Source organism: Sus scrofa, chromosome 18 (assembly GCF_000003025.6).
Source record: "Sus scrofa isolate TJ Tabasco breed Duroc chromosome 18, Sscrofa11.1, whole genome shotgun sequence".
NCBI classification, from domain to species: domain Eukaryota; kingdom Metazoa; phylum Chordata; class Mammalia; order Artiodactyla; family Suidae; genus Sus; species Sus scrofa.
The window spans coordinates 40265192-40285541 of NC_010460.4; the positions used below are offsets into that span (position 1 = coordinate 40265192).

At 37.0% G+C, this 20350-nt stretch overlaps 1 protein-coding gene across 12 annotated transcripts in view; it reads right to left on the minus strand.

Annotated features, from left to right (window-relative positions):
• The window catches only part of BBS9 (Bardet-Biedl syndrome 9), a 730525-nt gene that overhangs the window by 601472 nt on the left and 108703 nt on the right, over positions 1 to 20350 (minus strand). For all 12 annotated transcript variants that reach the window (XM_021079336.1, XM_021079333.1, XM_021079330.1 and 9 more), the window contains 2 exons: positions 20040 to 20214; positions 10844 to 10928 (listed from right to left, as the gene is read on the minus strand). In XM_021079336.1, the coding sequence (XP_020934995.1) occupies positions 10844 to 10928; positions 20040 to 20214 (260 nt within the window). The remainder of the gene's footprint in view (positions 1 to 10843; positions 10929 to 20039; positions 20215 to 20350) is intronic.

A 20350-nucleotide genomic window follows, 5' to 3' on the forward strand; every position in this document is an offset into this window, starting at 1 on the left:
GCATATTCATGTAGTAAACTACTCAAAGCCATGGAAAGAACCACCCAAAAGGAATAGCAGTAACAGTGCCCAGCATTCACATGAAGCCTGGAATACTGCCTATGCCCACCAGCCAGACTGGAACACCTCATAATTCAAAGAGAGCTGGATAGAACACTCAGAAAGGTATTACTTCAAGAGTGAGAATTAAGTAACCAAAGAATGAGCACTGCTCTGGTCTCACCTAACAAGACTTAAAAACAAGACCCAAAAAGATCAAACTGTGTCCCAGGACAAAGCTCAAGAAGATTTACAGAAATACAAAAATATATAGCACCCAAAAAAGTATGTATTTGAAGAATAAACAGCTAAAAAATTTTTAAATTTCATGAAAACTATAAATTCACAGATAGATACATTAAGTTCAACAAATCCAAAGCACCAAAAAAGGAATGAAAGAAAAGAAAACAACACAAAGTACATCATAACCTAATTTCTCAAAATAAGTGATAAGAGAAAATTTGAAAAACAGCCAGAGGAAAAAAGACATTATGCAAAAAGGAACAATGATAAACAGAAAGATTTCTCATGGGAGCAATGCAAGCAAGAAGACAGAAGAGATCTCTGCTCTGAGAGGAGAAAATCAAGATGGTGGAGTAGGAGGATGAGGAACTCCTGCATCAAACACATCAAAAATACATCATTATGTGAAACAATTCTCAATGAAAATTAACTGGATACTGGCAGAAAGACTCCTGTATAACCAAGACTGAAAGAGAGATCCACATGTAATCAGGGAGAAAGGGAAGAGAAGCAATCAGATCAGGACCTGTCCCCAAAGGAGGGATCTCAGAAGAAAAGTGAGATTACACAGGTACAGATCCTTCCTGGAGAGGGAGCCGTCTGAGCTACATATTGGGCACCACAGCCCTGGGGTCCTGCATAGAGAAGAAGAGCCCCCTTGGCTTGATGGAGGGCTGATGGGAACAACAGAAGAACTAGGGGAAGCCCAGATTCTGCTCAGAAGGAGTGAATATATGTTTGCTCATTCTAGAAACAGGGTGCAAAGTGCAGATTAGGACTGTGTGCGTGGCTGACTGGTTTCCAGCAACTGTCCCTGCAAGCACCCCAGCCTAAGCAGAGTGAATGCTCCAGACTTACTTACTCTACATTGCAGCTCCACACAGGAGGAAGGGCTACCAGGACCGAGGGAAAAACTCAAGTGTGAGATACATAGGCAGCTAAGACCCAAAGCAATGTCTAAGCAGGGAGGGTTCACACATTATTGGTTCTTGCACAGGTAGCATATCAGAAAAAGGCCAACCTGTGTCTACAGCCAGACTACACTCCTTCTAACAACGAAAACCCTCTCAGGCCTGACTGAGAAGCAGTGCTGGAGCAGAAGGAAAACCCTGGCTCATACCTGTTTCTGGCCCTAGTCCCTCCTTCTCTAGCACACTTCCTACCAAGGTGAGAGTTGCCAGCAAACCCTCAGGAAAGATGTGACTTATGCTCACATCAAGTCCAGCTCTCCCACCAAAACCACTGAGCATATGCAGGCTGAATAAGGATGCTCCCACATAAGGACACCATATTAGGTAAATGTTTAACCCAATTTCATAGAAAGAGAAAAGTTAAGCAAAATAAGAAGGCAGAGGAATTGGCCTCAATAGAAAAAGCAAGAAAAAAAGAACTGAAAAAAAAAAAGAAACCAAAATCAACAATTTACCAAATAAAGAAATCAAAGCATTGGTAACAAGAATGCTAAGTGAACTAGAGAAAACAATAGATTAAGAAAGTGAAAATTTTAAAAAGAAATTAGAAGATATTAAAAAGAACTGGTCATACTAAAGAATGCAATAACTTAAATGAAAAACACACTAGAAAGAATAAATAGAGTAGGTGATACAGAAGAACATATAAGTGGTCTGGAATTCAAAATAATGGAAATCACTCAAGCAGAACAGAAAAAAAGTTAAAAATGAGAATAGTTTAAAAGATCTCTGTAATAATATGAAACACACCAACATCTGCAAGGGTCCCAGAGGAGAAAAGAAAGAGAAGAGGCTGAAAATGTATTTGATGAAATTATGGCTGAAAACTTCCCAAACCTGAAGTAGGAAACAGATATCCAGGTATAGGAAGCATAGTTGGTTCCAAAGAAGATGAACCCAAACAGACTCACACAAAGACACATCATAATTAAACTGGCAAAAGTAGAAGTAAAGAGGAGTTCCCACTGTGGCTCAGCAGGTTAAGGTTCCAATGTTGTCTCTGTGAGGATGCAGGTTCAATCCCTGGCCTTGCTCAACGGGTTAAGGATCTGGCACTGCTGTAAGCTGCAGCATAGGTCTCAGATGTGGCTCAGATCTTGTGTTGCTGTAGCTGTGGCAATGGCCTCAGCTGCAGCTCTGATTCAACCCCTAGCCCAGAAACTTCCATATGCTGTAGGTACGACCACAATTTTTTTAAAAAGAAAAAAGAAGTAAAGAGAGAAGTCTAAAGGCAGCAAGAGAAAAACAAAGAATCTCATACATAAGACTACCAGTTGATTTTACTGTAGAAACTTGGCAGGCCAGAAGGAAGTGGCGTGATATATTCAAAGTGCTGAAAGAGGGAACACTGAAACCTAGGATACTCCACTCAGAAAGATTATCATTTAGAATTGAGGGCGATATAAGGAAATTCTCAGATAAGCAAAAATTAAAAGTATTTATCAATCCATACTAAATCAACTCTAAAAGAAATGTTAAAGGTTTCCCTTAAGTAGGAAAGAGAAATCCCAATAGGAGAGACAAATATATAGTAGGAGCTGAGGATCAACTACTTAAATAAGCTGGTATGAAGATTAAAAGACAAAAAAAAATTGCAAAAGTAACTATAACTACAATAAGTAGTTAAGGGATAAACGTGGAAATGTAAAATATGACATTAAAAAACACAAAATATGGGGGAGAAAATGTAAAATGCAGTCTTTTAAAATGTTTTGGAGCTTATATGAACACCAGTTGAAAACAAGTAAATAGTGTTGTAGGTCAACATATATAAACCCCATGACAATCACAAATCAAAAACTTACAATAGATACACAAAAACTAGAGAGAAAGAAATACAAGAGTACCACTAAAGAAAATCACCAAATCACAAGAGAAGAAATAAAAGAAAGGAACAAAGAAAAAAAAAAAAAAAGAAAACATGTAACAAAATAGCAATAAATACATACCTATCAATAATTTTTTAAATGTCAATGGACTAAACGCTGTAATCAAAAGTCAGAGATTTGTAAATTAACTTTACTCCAATTTAAGAAATTTTAGGAGTTCCCATCATGGTTAATGAACCCAACTAGTATCCATGAGGATGCAGGTTCGATCCCTGGCCTCGCTCAATGGGTTAAGAATCCAGTGTTGCTGTGAGCTGTAATGTAGGTCGAAGACATGGCTCGGATCTGGAGTTGCTGTGGCTGTGGCATAGGCCAGCAGTTACACCTCCAATTGGACCCCTAGCCTGGGAATCTCCATATGCCATGGGTGCAGCTCCAAAAAGACTAAAAAAAAAAAAAAATTTTTTTAAAGACATAGGGTGGCTGACTATAGTTTAAAAAAGAAAAAAAAAAAAAACATGAGCCATCTATATGCTGTTTACAATAGACTCACTTCAGAGCAATAGACACACAAATCTGAGAGTTAGGAGATGGAAGAATACATTTCACGCAAACAGAAATGACAATAAAACAAGAATAGCAATATCATATTAGAAAAAGACTTTAAAACAAGTCTATAACAAAAGACAAAGAAGGGCATTATATCATTATAATACATGATGTCATATAATGGTATTAATTTAACATTACAAAAGGATCAATACAAAAAGAGGACATTATATTCATTAACAAATACAGAAGCACCTAAATGTATAAAGCTAATATTAACAGACATAAAGAGAGAAACTGACAATAGCAATAGTTTATAGCAATACAAGCCCACCTCAGGAAACAAGAAAAAGCCCAAGTAAACAAGCTAACTTTACATCTAAAGCAGCTCGAGAGAGAAGAACAGACAAGACCTAAAGTTAGGAGAAGGAAAGAAATCATAAAGATCAGAGCAGAAATCAATGAAATAGAAACAAGGAAAACCATAGAAAAGATCAAGGAAACGAAAAGCTGGTTCTTTGAAAAGATCAACAAAATTGATCAACCCCTAGCCAGACTCACCAAGCAAAAAAGAGAGAGGACTCTAATCAATAAAATTCAAAATGAAAAAGGAGAAGTAACAACGGACACCACAGAAATACAAAGGATCCTAAGAGACTACTATATGCAACTATATGCCAATAAAATGGAAAACCTAGAAGGAATGGACAAATTCTTAGAAAACTACAATCTTCCAAGACTAAACCAAGACGAAATAGAAAAGATGAATGGACCCATCACAAGAACTGAAATGGAAACTGTGATTAAAAACCTTCCAACAAACAAAAGTCCAGGACCAGATGGCTTCACAGGCAAATTCTATCAAACATTTAGAGAAGACCTAACACCTCTCCTTCTGAAACTATTTCAAAAAATTGCAGAAGAAGGGATATTCCCAAACTCAGTCTATGAGGCCACCATCACCCTGATACCAAAACCAGACAAAGACTCCACAAAAAAAGAAGACTACAGGCCAATGTCACTGATGAACATCCATGCAAAAATCCTCAACAAAACACTAGCAAACCGCATCCAACAATACATTAAAAGGATTGTACATCATGATCAAGTGGGATTGACCCAGGGATGCAAGCGTTCTTCAATATCCGCAAATCCATCCGTGTGATACACCACATTCACAAACTGAAGAATCAAAACCATATGATCCTCTCAATAGACACGGGAAAAGCCTTTGACAAAATCCAACACCCATTGCTGATAAAAACCCTTCAGAATGTGGGCATAACGGAACCTACCTCAACAAGATAAAGGCCATATACGACAAACCCACAGCAAACATCATTCTCAATGGTGAAAAGCTGAAAGAATTCCCACTGAGATCAGGAACAAGACAAGGATGTCCGCTCTCGCCACTACTCTTCAACATAGTTCTGGAAGTCCTAGCCACAGCAATCAGAGAAGGAAAAGAAATAAAAGGAATCCAAATTGGAAAGGAAGAAGTCAAACTATAGCTTTGCAGATGACATGATACTATGCTGGAGAATCCTACAGACTCTACCAGAAAACTGTTAGAGCTCATCCACGAATTTGGCAAAGTTGCAGGATACAAAATCAATACACAGAAATCGATAGCGTTTCTATATACTAACAATGAAAGAGCAGAAAAGGAAATTAGGGGAGAAATCCCATTTACCATCGCATCCAAAAGAATAAAATACCTAGGAGTAAACCTACCTAAAGAAACAAAAGACCTGTACTCTGAAAACTACAAGCCACTGATGAAAGAAATCAAAGATGACACAAATAGATGAAAGATATACCATGCTCGTGGATCGGAAGAGTTAATATTATCAAAATGACTATACTACCCAAGGCAATCCACAGATTCAACGCAATCCCCATCAAATTACCAAGGACATTTTTCACAGAATTTGAACAAAATATATATATATTTTTTTGTTTTTTTGCTATTTCTAGGGCCACTCCCTTGGCATATGGAGGTTCCCAGGCTAGGGGTCAAAACGGAATTGTAGTCTCCAGCCTACGCCAGAGCCACAGCAATGCGGGATCCGAGCCGCGTCTGCAACCTACACCACAGATCACGGCAACGCCGGATCGTTAACCCACTGAGCAAGCACAGGAACCGAACCCGCAACCTCATGGTTCCTAGTCGGATTCATTAACCACTGCACAACGACGGGAACTCCCTGACCAAATATTTTAAAGTTTGTTTGGAAGCACAAAAGACCCAGAATAGCCAAAGACATCCTGAAAAAGAAAAATGGAGCTGGAGGAATCAGGTCCCCCGGACTTCAGACTATACTACAAAGCAACAAGCGTCAAAACTGCATGGTACTGGCACAAAGACAGACATATAGAGCAGTGGAACAGGATAGAAAGCCCAGAATTCAACCCATGCACTTACAGCCAACTCATCTATGACAAAGGAAGCAAGACTATACAATGGAGAAAGGACAGCCTGTTCAATAAGTGGTGCTGGGAAAACTGGACAGCCACATGGAAAAGAATGAAATTAGAACACTCCCTAACACCACACACAAAAATATACTCCAAATGGATTAAAGACCTAGATCTAAGACCAGACACTATCAAACTCCTAGAGGAAAACATAGGCCAAACACTCTCTGACATAAACGACAGCAACATCTTCTCAGATCCACCTCTTAGAGTATTGACAATAAAAAGAAAAATAAACAAATGGGACCTACTCAAACTTCAAAGTTTCTGCACAGCAAAGGAAACCCTAAACAACACAAAAAGACAACCCACAGAATGGGAGAAAATCTTTGCAAATGAATCAACTGACAAGGGATTACGCTCCAAAATTTACAAACACCTTCTGCAGCTTCATACCAAAAAAAACAAACAACCCCATCCAAAAATGGGCAGAAGATCTAAACAGACAGTTCTCCAAAGAAGACATACAGATGGCCCAGAAACACATGAAAAGATGTTCAGTGTCACTCATTATTAGAGAAATGCAAATCAAAACCATGATGAGGTACCACCTTACATCAGCCAGAATGGCCAGCATCCAAAAGTCTACAAACAATAACTGCTGGAGAGGGTGTGGAGAAAAAGGAACCCTAGTACACTGTTGGTAGGATTGTAAATTGGTGCAACCACTGTGGAAAACAGTATGGAGATTCCTCAGAAAACTAAACATAGAACTACCATTTGACCCAGCAATCCCACTCCTGGGCATCTATCCGGAGAAAACCACGACTCGCAAAGACACATGTACTCCAATGTTCATTGCAGCACTATTTACAACAGCCAAGACATGAAAACAACCTAAATGTCCATCGACAGAGGAGTGGATCCAGAAGATGTGGGACATATACACAATGGAATATTACTCAGCCATCAAAAAGAACGAAATACCAGCATTCTTAGCAACATGGATGGACCTAGAAACTATCATGCTAAGTGAAGTCAGCCATACAATGAGACACCAACATCAAATGCTTTCACTGACATGTGGAATCTGAAAAAAGGACAGACGGAACTTCTTTGCAGAACAGATGCTGACTCACAGACATTAAAAAACTTATGGTCTCTGGAGGAGACAGTTTAGGGGGTGGGGGGATATGCTTGGGCTGTGGGATGGAAATCCTGTGAAATCAGATTGTTATGATCATTATACAACTACAAATGTGATAAATTCATTTGAGTAATAAAAAAATGAAAAAAAGATGATAGTAATTATATTGTTTTTTTCTTCTAAACACAAGAGTATGAAACTAGGAATCAATTACAGGAAAAAAAAACGGAAAAAGCACAAACATGTGGACATTAAACAACATGCTACCAAAAAGCCAGTGAGTCACTGAAGAAATCAAAGAGGAAATCAGAAAATCCTTCAAGACAAGCGAAAATGGAAAAACAGCTTTTCAAAATCTATGGGATACAGCAAAAGTCATTCTAAGAGGGAAGTTTATAGATACAGGCCTACCTCAAGAAACAAGAATCTTAAATAAACAACCTAACTTACTGTCTAAAGGAATTAGAAAAAGAACAAACAAAGCCTAAAGTCAGCATAAGGAAGGAAATAATAAAATCACAGAGGAAATAAATAGAATAGAGCCAAAAAACAAGAGAGAAGACCAATGAAAGCTAGAAGTGTTTTAGTTTGGTTTGGTTTGCCTTTGGTTTCAGTTTTTTGTTCTGGGGTTTTTTTGTTTGGTTTTTGCTGTACCTATGGCATGCAGAAGTTCCTGGCCCAGGGATCAAATCCATACCACAGCAGTAACCAGAGCCACAGCAGTGACAATGCCAGATCCATATGGAGCCACCAGGGAAGTCCAAGAACTGGTTTTTTGAAAAGATAAACAATATTGATAAAGCTTCAGCCAGTCTCACCAAGAAAAGACCCCAAAAAGCAAATGAAATGAAAGAAGAGAAATAACAACCAATACCACAGAGACATACACCAAAAAAAAAAAAAAAAATCATAGAAGAATACTACAGACAGATGCCAAAAAAACTAGACAACCTAGAAGAAATGGACAACCTTCTAGAAATACATAACCTGCCAAGACTGAATCAGGAAGAAATAGGCAATCTGCACAGACAAATCACTAGTAATGAAATTGAATTTGTAATAAAATAAAAACTTCCCACAAAACAAAAGTCCAGGACCAGACAGGAGTTCAAAGGCAAATTCTACCAAAAATATAAAGAACTCCTACCTATTCTTCTCAAACTATTCCAAAAAATTAAAGAAGACAGTACTCCCAAATTTGTTCCACGAGCCCATAATTGCCTTGATACCAAAACCAGACAAAAATACTACAAAAAAAGGAAAATTACAGGCTAATACCTTTGATTAATATAGATACAAATATCCTCAACAAAATATCAGTAAACTGAATCCAACAATATATAAAAAAGATCATACACCATGCTCAAGCTGGATTTATTCCAGGGATTCAAAGATGGTTCAATATTTGCAAATCAATCAATGTGATACACTATCTTAACAAATTGAAGAATAAAAAACACATGATCATCTCAATAGACACAGAAAAGGCATCTGACAAGATTCAACATTTATTCATGATAAAAACTTTCATCAAATATGGTATAGAGGGAGCATAGCTCAACATAATTAAGGCCACTAATGACAAATCCAAAGCTAACACCATACTCAATGGTGAAAATTCAGGAGTTCCCGTCGTGGCGCAGTGGTTAACGAATCCGACTAGGAACCATGAGGTTGCGGGTTCGGTTCCTGCCCTTGCTCAGTGGGTTAACGATCCGGCGTTGCCGTGAGCTGTGGTGTAGGTTGCAGACGCGGCTCGGATCCTGAGTTGCTGTGGCTCTGGCGTAGGCCGGAGTCTACAGCTCCGATTAGACCCCTAGCCTGGGAACCTCCATATGCCGCGGGAGCGGCCCAAGAAATAGCAACAACAACAACAAAAGACAAAAAGACAAAAGACAAAAAAAAAAAAAAAAGAAAATTCAAAAGATTTTCTGCTAAAAGCAGGCAAAATTCAAGGATGCCCATTCTCACACTTCTGCTTAACATGGTATTGGACATCCTAGCCATAGCAATCAGACAAGGAAAAAGTAACAAATCATGAAGGAAGGAATAAAACTATCATTCTTTGCAGATATAACATGGTACTATATATGGAAAACCCTAAAGTCTTCACCAAAGAACTATTAGAATTAATAAATGAATTCAGTAAAGTTGTAGAATACAAGATTAATATATATAAACCTGTTTTTTTCTAAATATTAGTAATGAATTGTCAGAAGAGAAAATAAGAAAACAATCCCATTTAAAATCACATCAAGAAGGATAAAATACCTAGGAATAAACTTAACTAAAAGGTTAAAGACCGATACTCTGAAAACAATAAAGCATTGAGGAAGAATCTTGAAAATGATACAAAGAAATGAAAAAATATCCCATATTCTTAGATTAGAAGAATTAATATTTAACATCAAAGTGTCCCTACTACCCAAAGTAATCTACAGATTTAATGCAATCTCTATCAAAATATCCATGACATTTTTCACAGAACTAGAACAAATAATCCTAAAGTTTATATGGAACCAAAAATGACTGAATTACCAAAGAAATTTTGAAGAAAAAAAAAATAAAAAATAACAAAGCTGGAATTAAGTCTGCACTACAGACTGACTTCAGACTGTACTACAAAGCTAACAGAATCAAAACATCATGGTACTGGAACAAAAACACATAGATCAGTGGAACACAATAGAGAGTCCAGAAATAAACCTACACACCACTGACCAATTAAACTATGACAAAAGAGGCAAGAATATTCAATAGAAAAAAGACAATCCCTTTGATAAATGATGCTAGGAAATCTTGGCAGCTACATGTAAAAGAATGAGATTAGAACATTTCATCATACCATGTACAAAAATAAACTCAAAGTGGATTAAACACCTAACTGTAAGACCAGAAGCTATAAAATTCAAACAATGGAGTTCCTGTCGTGGCCCAGCAGAAACAAATCTGACTACTGTCCATGAGGATGAAGGTTCAATACCTAGCCTTGCTCAGTGGGTTAAGGATCCAGCATTGCTGTGAGCTGCGGTGTAGGTCACAGACGAAGCTCAGATCTGGCACTGCTGTGGCTGTGGTGTAGGCTACAGCTTCGATCCCTAGCCTCAGAATCTCCATACGCCTCAGGTGCAGCCCTAAAAGGACAAAAAAAAATTCACACAATGTTTCTTCAAACTACTTTTCAAGTTATCAAACTTCTACCCTTGTCTTTGAATTAATATTATCTTTGTAAGGCTGTGAATTTTCATCTTTTACTTGTACATTTCATCTTGCTTACTAGTAGCAACTTTTTTGCTCACTAATAGCAAGTCTTTTGCCTATTAAAGGAATTTTTTAATTTTTCTGTTTTTTATTTTGTTAGTCTATAGTCACTTCAGTTAAAAGGGACCCCACCTGGACATTTATAATCTAGTGGTACAGATCTATAATCTGGTATAATCTAGTGGTACAGATCTATAATCTGGTCTCCATTGCTCAATAATAACAGCCAATAAAATTCTTTGATCACTGATATAATCTTAACATAGAAAAGAGAAATGGCTCAAATACATGTATTTTAATTTTTTCCCATGAATTCTTATTCTGAATAAACATCTGTGATTAGATATAACATTAATAAAATTTTTATACATTAAAAAAGGCCTTACAACTAGTCTTTTTCCAGAACCGAGTTTTTGCTGTTCAGTCTCTTGTCTTTTATCTGCATCCGTTGCAAAAGCAAGTACTTGGTATCTGTTTGAAAGACATGGAATAATTGTAAGTGAATATATGGTTAAAAAGTGTAAATTGTTTTAAACTTTAAAAATGCATAATCTCAATATAACAAATTTTAAAATGCACATAATCTACAAACCTTATAAATGATTTTTTCCTTGATTTTAAAAATTATAAAATTTAGTAATGAATACTTACTGAATGATACTATGACATAAGAGTATGTAAAACTGTAATGATAAAGAAATTACAAACAGCTGGCTATGACCCGGAAACTAACACCATTACCATAAAACTAGAGACTGCAAGCCATGTGGCAGAGCAGTTCTTCTGAGTTCCCTTACCCTGATGCTCTCCACCCAGGCACCCTTTCCCAATAAATTCTTTTGTTTTCCAGGAAAATAAAAATAAAAAGAAACAAAGAAATTATAACTACACATCTCAAAATTCAATATTAGGAAAATAGCTCTGCCTAATACCAAAGCATTTCCATTAGGATTTTACATGACAAATAACAATACTTAAGAAAGATCTAGGACCAAAACACAAAATAAAAAAAAAAAAAAAATACAAATAATGTAAAGCAACTAGATGTAGTAGAAATAATTCATATGTAATCTACGGACCCCAGAAGACCTACATTTAACTAAATCATTAACTAGTTCAGTAAATTTTTGAAAATTAACCACTCTGTCTTATCTTTCCTATCTATAAAATAGGAATAATAATCTTTAATTCAAGCATTGTTTAAAAGAATTTTAAAATAATTTAGTGCCTAGTACAGTACCTGGTATATATTTGATGCCCAATTACTGACTGATAGATTGACAGATAAATACAGATTTATATATACATAGAAATAAATCACCTAGTAACTTACTTGGTATGCAATAATTTTTCAATAATGGACATTATGACTTTCTATAAGCATTTTACAGTTTATCTCAATATTAATATTTAACTCAAATCATTCTTAAAAGCAATTTATAAATATCTTTTAGTTTAGAAATGATTTAAACTAAAAAATTTAAATTCTCTCATTTCTCATTAATTTATGTTATATTGCTAGAGTAATAATCCTATTCAAAATGAAGAAACTTTAGGCTTATAGATTCCTTTCCCTCCTATTGATTCTTGCATTGCTCTCTGATAACTAAGAGGAAAATTAGATATATTCAGACATCTTATATTATCTAAGAGAAAGATATAGGTTAAACATCAGGGATCTGAATGGCTAAAGATAATGTGGAATATCTAAATAAGCACTGAAATATATACTGGTATTCTTATTGTCCTATACCAACTCTTACAGCAACCTATCTCAATCAGGAATACTTCATATATAAAAAGTCTCCAATTTTCAGTGGATCCAGAATGACTATGATTTAAGATAGATTCTGCAATGCATTCATGAAAATTGGTCTTACAGTTAATAAGAAAGCTTAATGTATATAAATTTCATTTGTTCAATAACATATAGCAGGGATCTTATACAAGGATTAAAAAGGGGAAAAATTACTGCATGGTCTATATCCATCCGGACCTTCCAAAGTGGTTGTGGAGACTTATATTCAAATTAATAACTGCAACTCAAATGTGCCCTGTGCTAATAGAAGGTATGCAAATAGTATTCGAGGGAACATGGTGGCAGAAACAGGTAATTGGAGTGGAGGAAATATTTATGTTTTTATTATCAGTTCAGGAAGAGGAAGCTAAATTATAGAATGAGTGAAAACTCATCGTGCTATCAAAGAGGTAAAATGAATTATCAAACCAAACAGCACAGGCAAAGGCATGCAGCAGTAAAAGAGAGATGAAAGGCTGTGGCAGGAGTTTAGGAGAGATGCATGGCAGGAGTCACAGAAAATGAGACAAAAAAGGTAGGAGGCTGAAGATCTCAGCCTTGTAAAACCATGCTAAAAAAAAAAATTCCATAAGCAGCTCCAACAAATATCTCCATACCATCTGAGACTGACTTTCAAAATCCTTAAGTCTTCAAAAGTGCCAAATAATTAGATCTCCTATTCCAACCTCCAAATAGGATTGTTTTACTCTTTCTGGTTCACGGTAACAGAAATAGTAGGCACTGGTGACTAGAACATCAGCCCAGAGCTGGTCTTGCTATGGATCTAACCTCAGGTAATTAATGTCATAGGGAGTTCATTTTCTGTAGACACTAACCTACTAGAGGATGACATGGATATTAATGAGGTTGCTGCAAAAATCCAAAGCTTTTGAGCTGTTTGAAGCTTCTTATATAACTACAGAGAGTTACTATTTCAACTGAGGCATTAGTGAACCCCTAAAGTGGCCTCATTAACATCAAAACAGCAGGCAGAGACACAGCCAAAACTGACTCCCGATTTCTAAATCCAGACCAATTCTCTTCCTGGAGACAACTCAGAAGAGTATTTTATTATTAAACATAACTGACAGCAAATTCAGATGATGATAAACTTACAATAGAATCTATTTTATGGTTCTTCCTTAAATCCTCTTAACTCTGACTAACAATGTACATGGAAACTTATTTCCAAAACCGAACAATTTGAAGCAGACTTGCAAATTCTGAAATAAGAAAACACTTGGATTTTTTTTCTCACCACTCAAGTGTTCAGTGATATAAGCTAAAGAATAAAATTCCCTTGCTGAGACTGCTGAAAGAATAATCAGGTCCAATACAAAAAGATTTCATCCAAGAGTGTCATACATGTTTTTCAGAACAGAAAGGCACTAACCACAGATTCAGCAAGTTCAGATGAACAGTGGTGCTTTTTGACTCAATAGCCACAAAAGCTTAACAGGTCCTGTGGAGTACCAGTGACAAACTCAACCATATGATTTAGTGCTCTTCTCTATCACATCATTAAAACAGCAGCAAGTAACTGAAACATGGATTGAGGTGTCACAGAACACCAAGGTAAACCCTCCAAGATCACTTGCTTTCAAATGAAAAATAGTTGTCACCCCAAAGAGTACCAAGAAATTTGGAAACTTCGATAGTTAACTTGGAGAACTTTGATAGTTAACTCTACTAGAGTTGGAAGGTCTCAATACAGAGCATTACTATTTTCATTCCAACTATAACTAAAACATTCTTGATTATGACAAGGAAAATCATTTTCACTGAAAGATATTAGTGAAAATGATTTTCCTTGTCATAATCATATTTTGCCAGTAACAAAATAGAGGTTTTCCTCATAAAATTTCACTCCTTTATTAAGGTCTTATTATATTAAATATCTACTACCAGCAAGGTATAATGCTAGGCACTTCAGGGGATACAAAACCCCTGCCATCAAGGAACATTTAGCCTAGTCAAGAAGAAAAAACAAATAAATACAGTATCAGTGAAAGCGTGCACAGTGCTTATGGAAAGCAGTGAAAAAGTAACTCTGAACTGAGAAGGAGATGTTACTGACAGCTAGGTCACGCAAGAACTAAAAGGGGAGCAGGAAGTCTTCCAGACCTAATTTTCATTTGCAGAAAAGGAAGAAAAAGCATTTCAGACATAGCATAGCATGAGTAAAAGAGGAGAGAGAAAGAGAGAAGCCCTGAATATATATAGACAGCAGCAAATATTTCAGTTTGGCAAGAGCCTAAGGTTGGTGAAGAACACAATCTTCTTTTTAAAATATTATCCATTAAATTCAACAAACACATTTTACAATGTAGATTTATTTTTTTTTTCCCACTGTACAGCAAGGGGGTCAGGTTATCCTTACATGTATACATTACAATTACGTTTTTTCCCCCACCCTTTCTTCTGTTGCAACATGAGTATCTAGACATAGTTCTCAATGCTATTCAGCAGGATCTCACAACTTAGAATAGATTTACAATGTAGATTTAAAGCCTATTGTCTACTTAGCAATGTATTAGAAGCCACTCAGGAGTGCAAAGGAAAGTGTATAGCAAAGAGGAGAGAAAGATAAAGCTCATGGCAATATACTTTTCAGGTAGCCTCCTTACATTCAATTCTTTTTCTTTTTTTTTTTCATTTGTCTTTTTGGGGCCACACCTACAGCATATGGAGGTTCCCAGGCTAGGAGTCTAATCATAGCTATAGCTGCTGGTCTATGTCACAGCCACAGCAATTTGGGATCCAAGTCGTGTCTGCAACCACAGCTCACAGCAACACCGGATCCTAAACCCACTGAGCAAGGCCAGGGATGGAACCCACGTCCTCATGGATTCTAACTAGTCAGGTTCGCTACTGCTGAGCCAGGACAGGAACCCCCTCAATTCTTATTTAAAGGTGTCACCTCTAGGCCTCCTCAGTGTCCTGTGCACAGCACTGCTATATCCTGTATCACGATGAACTGAAACAGCTGATGGACTTGCTGCCTCCCCCACTTGCTGGCATAGTACTGGAGAACCTGAGACAGGTCTTATCTGACTTTGCATTTCCAGTACTTTGCACGGCGTGTGGCACAGAGAAGCCTCTTGAAAAACACTTGCTAAATGGAGTTCCCATTGTGGGAGTTCCCGTTGTGGCTCAGCGGAAACGAATCTGACTAGCATCCATGAGGATGCAGGTTCAATCCCTGGCCTCGCTCAGTGGGTTAACAGATATGGCATTGCTGTGAGCTGTGGTATAGGTCATAGACATAGCTACCAGTAGCATCTGGTGTTGCTGTGGCTGTGGCATAGGCTGGCGGCTACAGCTCCTGAATCAACCTCTAGCCTGGGAACCTCCAACTGCCATGGGTGCAGTTCTAAAAAGAGAAAAAAGTGTTTGCTAAATGAATGACTGAACCAATGAACTGAATTAGTCCTTCGGCAAACAGGACTGCTGTCAGGAACTTGATATGCAAGACATACTCTCGGACATTTTAGCACAATACAAAAATGCAATATATAATATTAGGCAAAAATCAGTGTTTGGGGCAATAATACATCTCATAGGTGAAGAAAGGAGGATATTTGAGCCAATTAATTTTAAAAAGTCCCTCCAAATCTGAAAGTCCACTTAACAGAGGTAAAATGGGACTGGAGTATAAAGAGCACTGACTGTCATATAAGGTTTAGATGTTTTTCTTTTAACGGACAACAAAAAGTATTCTGGCTTACAGAGGTATTTTAAAAGAACAGATATAGGAAATGCCCTTCAAAGTCTAGATTAGAGGTTAGAAAACTAGAAATCCAAGTCAAAAAATAAAGGCATGAATGCCAGTGGGAATGGGGAAGCAAGGGCTGAGTAAGACCAGGAAAAAAGTAGAAAAGTCATGATTTACTAACTGAATAATTCTGACAAGCAAAGGAAAAAAAAGAGAGAGAATAAAAGATAATCCAAAGTTTGCACAAACACAGGGAAAAAAAAAAAAAGTCAAACAATTCTCTCACTTCAAAAGTAAAACAACATTCAAAGTGTGTCCTTGAATTAGAATCACCTGGAGTGTGTATTTGCAATGACAATTTCTGAGTCTTTTCCCCAAACACACTAAATCAAAATCTAGGGGGTTGAGAATTGAGAATCTACAAATGTGCGTTTTATTTATTTACTTTTGGCCATACCTGGGGCATGTGGAAGTTCCCAGGACAGGGATCAAAACTGTGCCTAAGCAGTGACCCAAACCACAGAAGTAACAACACTGGATCCTTCACCCACTGCAACACGAGAACTCCCAAATGTGCATTTTATAAGAGGATGCTCTGGAGCTCCCGCTGTGGTTCACTGGGATCGGCGGAGTCTTAGGAGCCACTAGGATGAGAGTTCGGTCCCCGGCCTCAGCCCAGCACAGTAGGTTACGGACCAGGTGTTGCTGCAGCTGTGGCTTGAGTCCCGATAGTGGTTCTGATCTGACCCCTGGCCTGGGCGCTCCATATGCCATGGGGCAACAAAAAAAATGACCCCAAAAAGGATGCTCTGGTGATTCTTATGCACACTGAAGTTTGTAACTCATAGCCTTCTCTAGTTATCCTATTTGGAAATAACTGATCTGTTTTTAAAGTAATTAAACATCAATTTCAAAAATGAAAATGAAGGAGTTCCCATTGTGGCTAGCAGATTAAGAACCCAACATAGTATCTGTGAGGATGTGTGTTCAATTCCTGGACTCATTCAGTCAGTTAATGATCTGGCGTTGCCACAAGCCGCAGCATAGGTCACAGATGCGGCCTGAATCTGGTGCTACCGTGGCAGTAACATAGGCCAGCAGCTACAGCTCTGATTCAACCCCTAGCCTGGGAACTTCCATATGCTGCAGGTGCAGCTGTAAAAAGAAAAAAAAAAATGAAAATGAATTTTGTCATAAAAGCCTTTTCTTTTAACTGATTACATTTTAACTGATTATAGATTTAATGAAGCCTCCAAAGAACTCCCATCCTAAATTACACCAGGGCTTATCACTTAGTCTATAAAATTTGAATGTGTCTATAAATACAACATACTACTTAATGTCATAAACCCTCTGGATGGTCATCAATTCACAATAATCACATCTCCCTTGCATTTTTACCACTATGAGAGGTCCACATAATAAATAAAGTATGCAATTTTTAGTCCAGATGGAGATGAATTTAATAAATCAGTTATCTTGGAGAATTACCACAGTTAAAACCATGTAAGTTTCTTTGAAATTAAACTTTCACATTAAGGAAACCTACACATTTCCTCATCCAATCAGTCCTGGAGTTATTACTAAATTAATTCCTATTCACATATTTCAAAGAGTAAGTCACAGAACATTCAAATATTTGTATCATGACCCCATGTTACTTACACTGCTAGTATCTTGGCAAGAGTTAAGGCACAGAACTGAGTGGAAAGCTGAAAAGCAGATCTTCTCAATATTGCTTAAGTATTGTCACGTTTAAAATAATTTTATACAGATATTTTTCTCAGCCTCTCAAAATAATTATAATATTTTATTTATTACCAGTAATAATGCCACAATTCATTCATTTCCTTCGGACAAGAGCCACAGGAGTTGTAGAAGGAATAGGACATAGTGATACGTTACCTCTATCAGTTTAACTTCTTTTTTTTTTTTTTGTCTTTTTGCCATTTCGTGGGCCGCTCCCACGGCATATGGAGATTCCCAGGCTAGGGGTCGAATCGGAGCTATAGCCACAGGCCTACGCCAGAGCCACAGCAACGTGGGATCCGAGCTACGTCTGCAACCTACACCATAGCTCACGGCAACACCGGATCCTTAACCCTCTGAGCAAGGCCAGGGATCGAACCTGCAACCTCATGGTTCTTAGATTCATTAACCACTGCGCCACGACAGGAACTCCAGTTAACTTCTGCTTAGTCACAAACATTTGCTTATTTTCAGAGTGTTAAATCCTAGATGTCTTAAACAATAATATTCAAAATGCAGACTGTCACTTATGAAGGCAAAACTATATTAGCTTGCTATATACACAATATTAAAACTTGAAGACAAAAACTTATGGCTGTTGCCTGATGAATTTATATTTTCTTCCTGCCTTGGGAAAAATCATGTGGCCAAAAATAATACTGAAAGCTATAATGAAGTGCTGCTTAGATGATTAAAGTTCTAAATGCTGCCATTAGTAAGATAACAACAATGAAGTTACTGAAGACATAATTTTCCAAGTCTATTTCTTTTCCCAGAATGGATTTCTACTTTTTTTCCCCCATTCTCCCTCTAACAAAAAAACATAGCCTCCAAAAACTCAAAACTATAATTTTTATTGAAATTTAGCTAGTAGAGGAGAAAAAGCTTTCTCTCAAACACAATGCACCAGAATCAATAAAAATCTCTAGCAAAAAGGATAAGCTGTTTTCATAGGCTCATTCTGATACTTTTGTAAATTGTTCTTTTTAAAACATTCATAACAACACTTTATTTCTTGCCAGTATTCTTCTTATGTCATGCACATTCTTTTTTTGTTATAAAATCATTTTGTATGTGTATTTGTATCCTGCTTTTTTCACTTACACTGTGTTTTATTTTCATAATTCAGGGAATAATCATAATAATTACTGAACATTTTCATTCGGGGGGGGGACTTGACATACACTTAATCCTTTTAAAAAGTTATGAGGTACCACATCATACCAGTCAGAATGGCCATCATTAATAAGTCCACAAATAACAAATGCTAGAGAGGGTGTGGAGAAAAGGGAACCTTCCTACACTGTTGGTGGGAATGTAAATTGGTACAACCACTATGGAAAACAGTATGGAGGTACCTCAGAAAACTAAATATAGAATTACATATGACCCAGCAATCCCACTCTTGGGCACATATCCAAACAAAATTTTCTTTGAAAAAGACACATGCGCCTGCATGTTCACTGAAGCACTATTCACAATAGCCAAGACATGGAAACAACCTAAATGTCCATTGACAGATGAATGGATTATACGCAATGGAATACAACTCATCCATAAAAAAGGACAAAATAATGCCATTTGCAGCAACATGGATGCAACTAGAGGCTCTCATACTAAGTGAAGTAAGTCAGGAAGAGGAAGACAAATACCATATGATATCACTTATATCTGGAATCTAATACTTGACACAAATGAACCTTGCCATAGAAAAGAAAATCATGGACTTGGAGAATAGATTTGTGGTTTCCAACGAGAGGGAGTGGGATGGACTGGGAATTTTGCCTTTGGAATGGATAAGCAATGAGATCCTGCTGTATGGCACTGGGAACTATGTCTAGTCACTTACGATAGAGCAAGATAATGTGAGAAAAAGGAATGTATGTGTGTGTGTGTGTGTGTGTGTGTGTGTAACTGGGTCACCATGCTGTAGAGTAGGAAATTGGCAGAACACTGTAAACCAGCGATGGTGGAAAAAATAAGAATCATTTAAAAATAAAAATAAAAATTTTTAAAAATTGTCAAAATAGTTATTATTCCCTTTACAGCCAGGATATGGACACATGTTTAACCATCAAACAGCTGTGAGTAGCAAAATCAGGATTCCAACCCAAGTCTGCTTCTCTCCAAATCCTTCCTCTCAATCTCTGCACTATACCGCCTTTCAAATGCTTTATGATATGTAAATGATATTCTTTACATTTCATCAAAGAAATGACTTCTTTTTTATTTGCAATATTTAAGGTCTTTGTGGAAAAGAATTTATCAGCAACATATACACGAAAAATCATGATTCCAGAGATTCAACATCCAAACTTACTTATAACTTTCCACTTGTCTGCAGGAAGAAACAGTGATGAAGGAATCTGTACGGGAACTGTAGGCAAGAGGGCCAGGTAAAAGAGAACCAGGGAGAAATCTTCCAAAAGCATAGCTTTCCTGCTCAAATACCATCAGCATCCCATCCATAGACTGGATACAAATCAAATCACGACCTAAAGAAGAATTAAAGGAAACTAGATGACTTACAAATATAAATATATTTTTTAAAACCATTATATTATAAACATAATGGTTTTATCACTACACCCCACAAAGATGGCAATGTTAAATTTTACTCCAAAGGGCAAA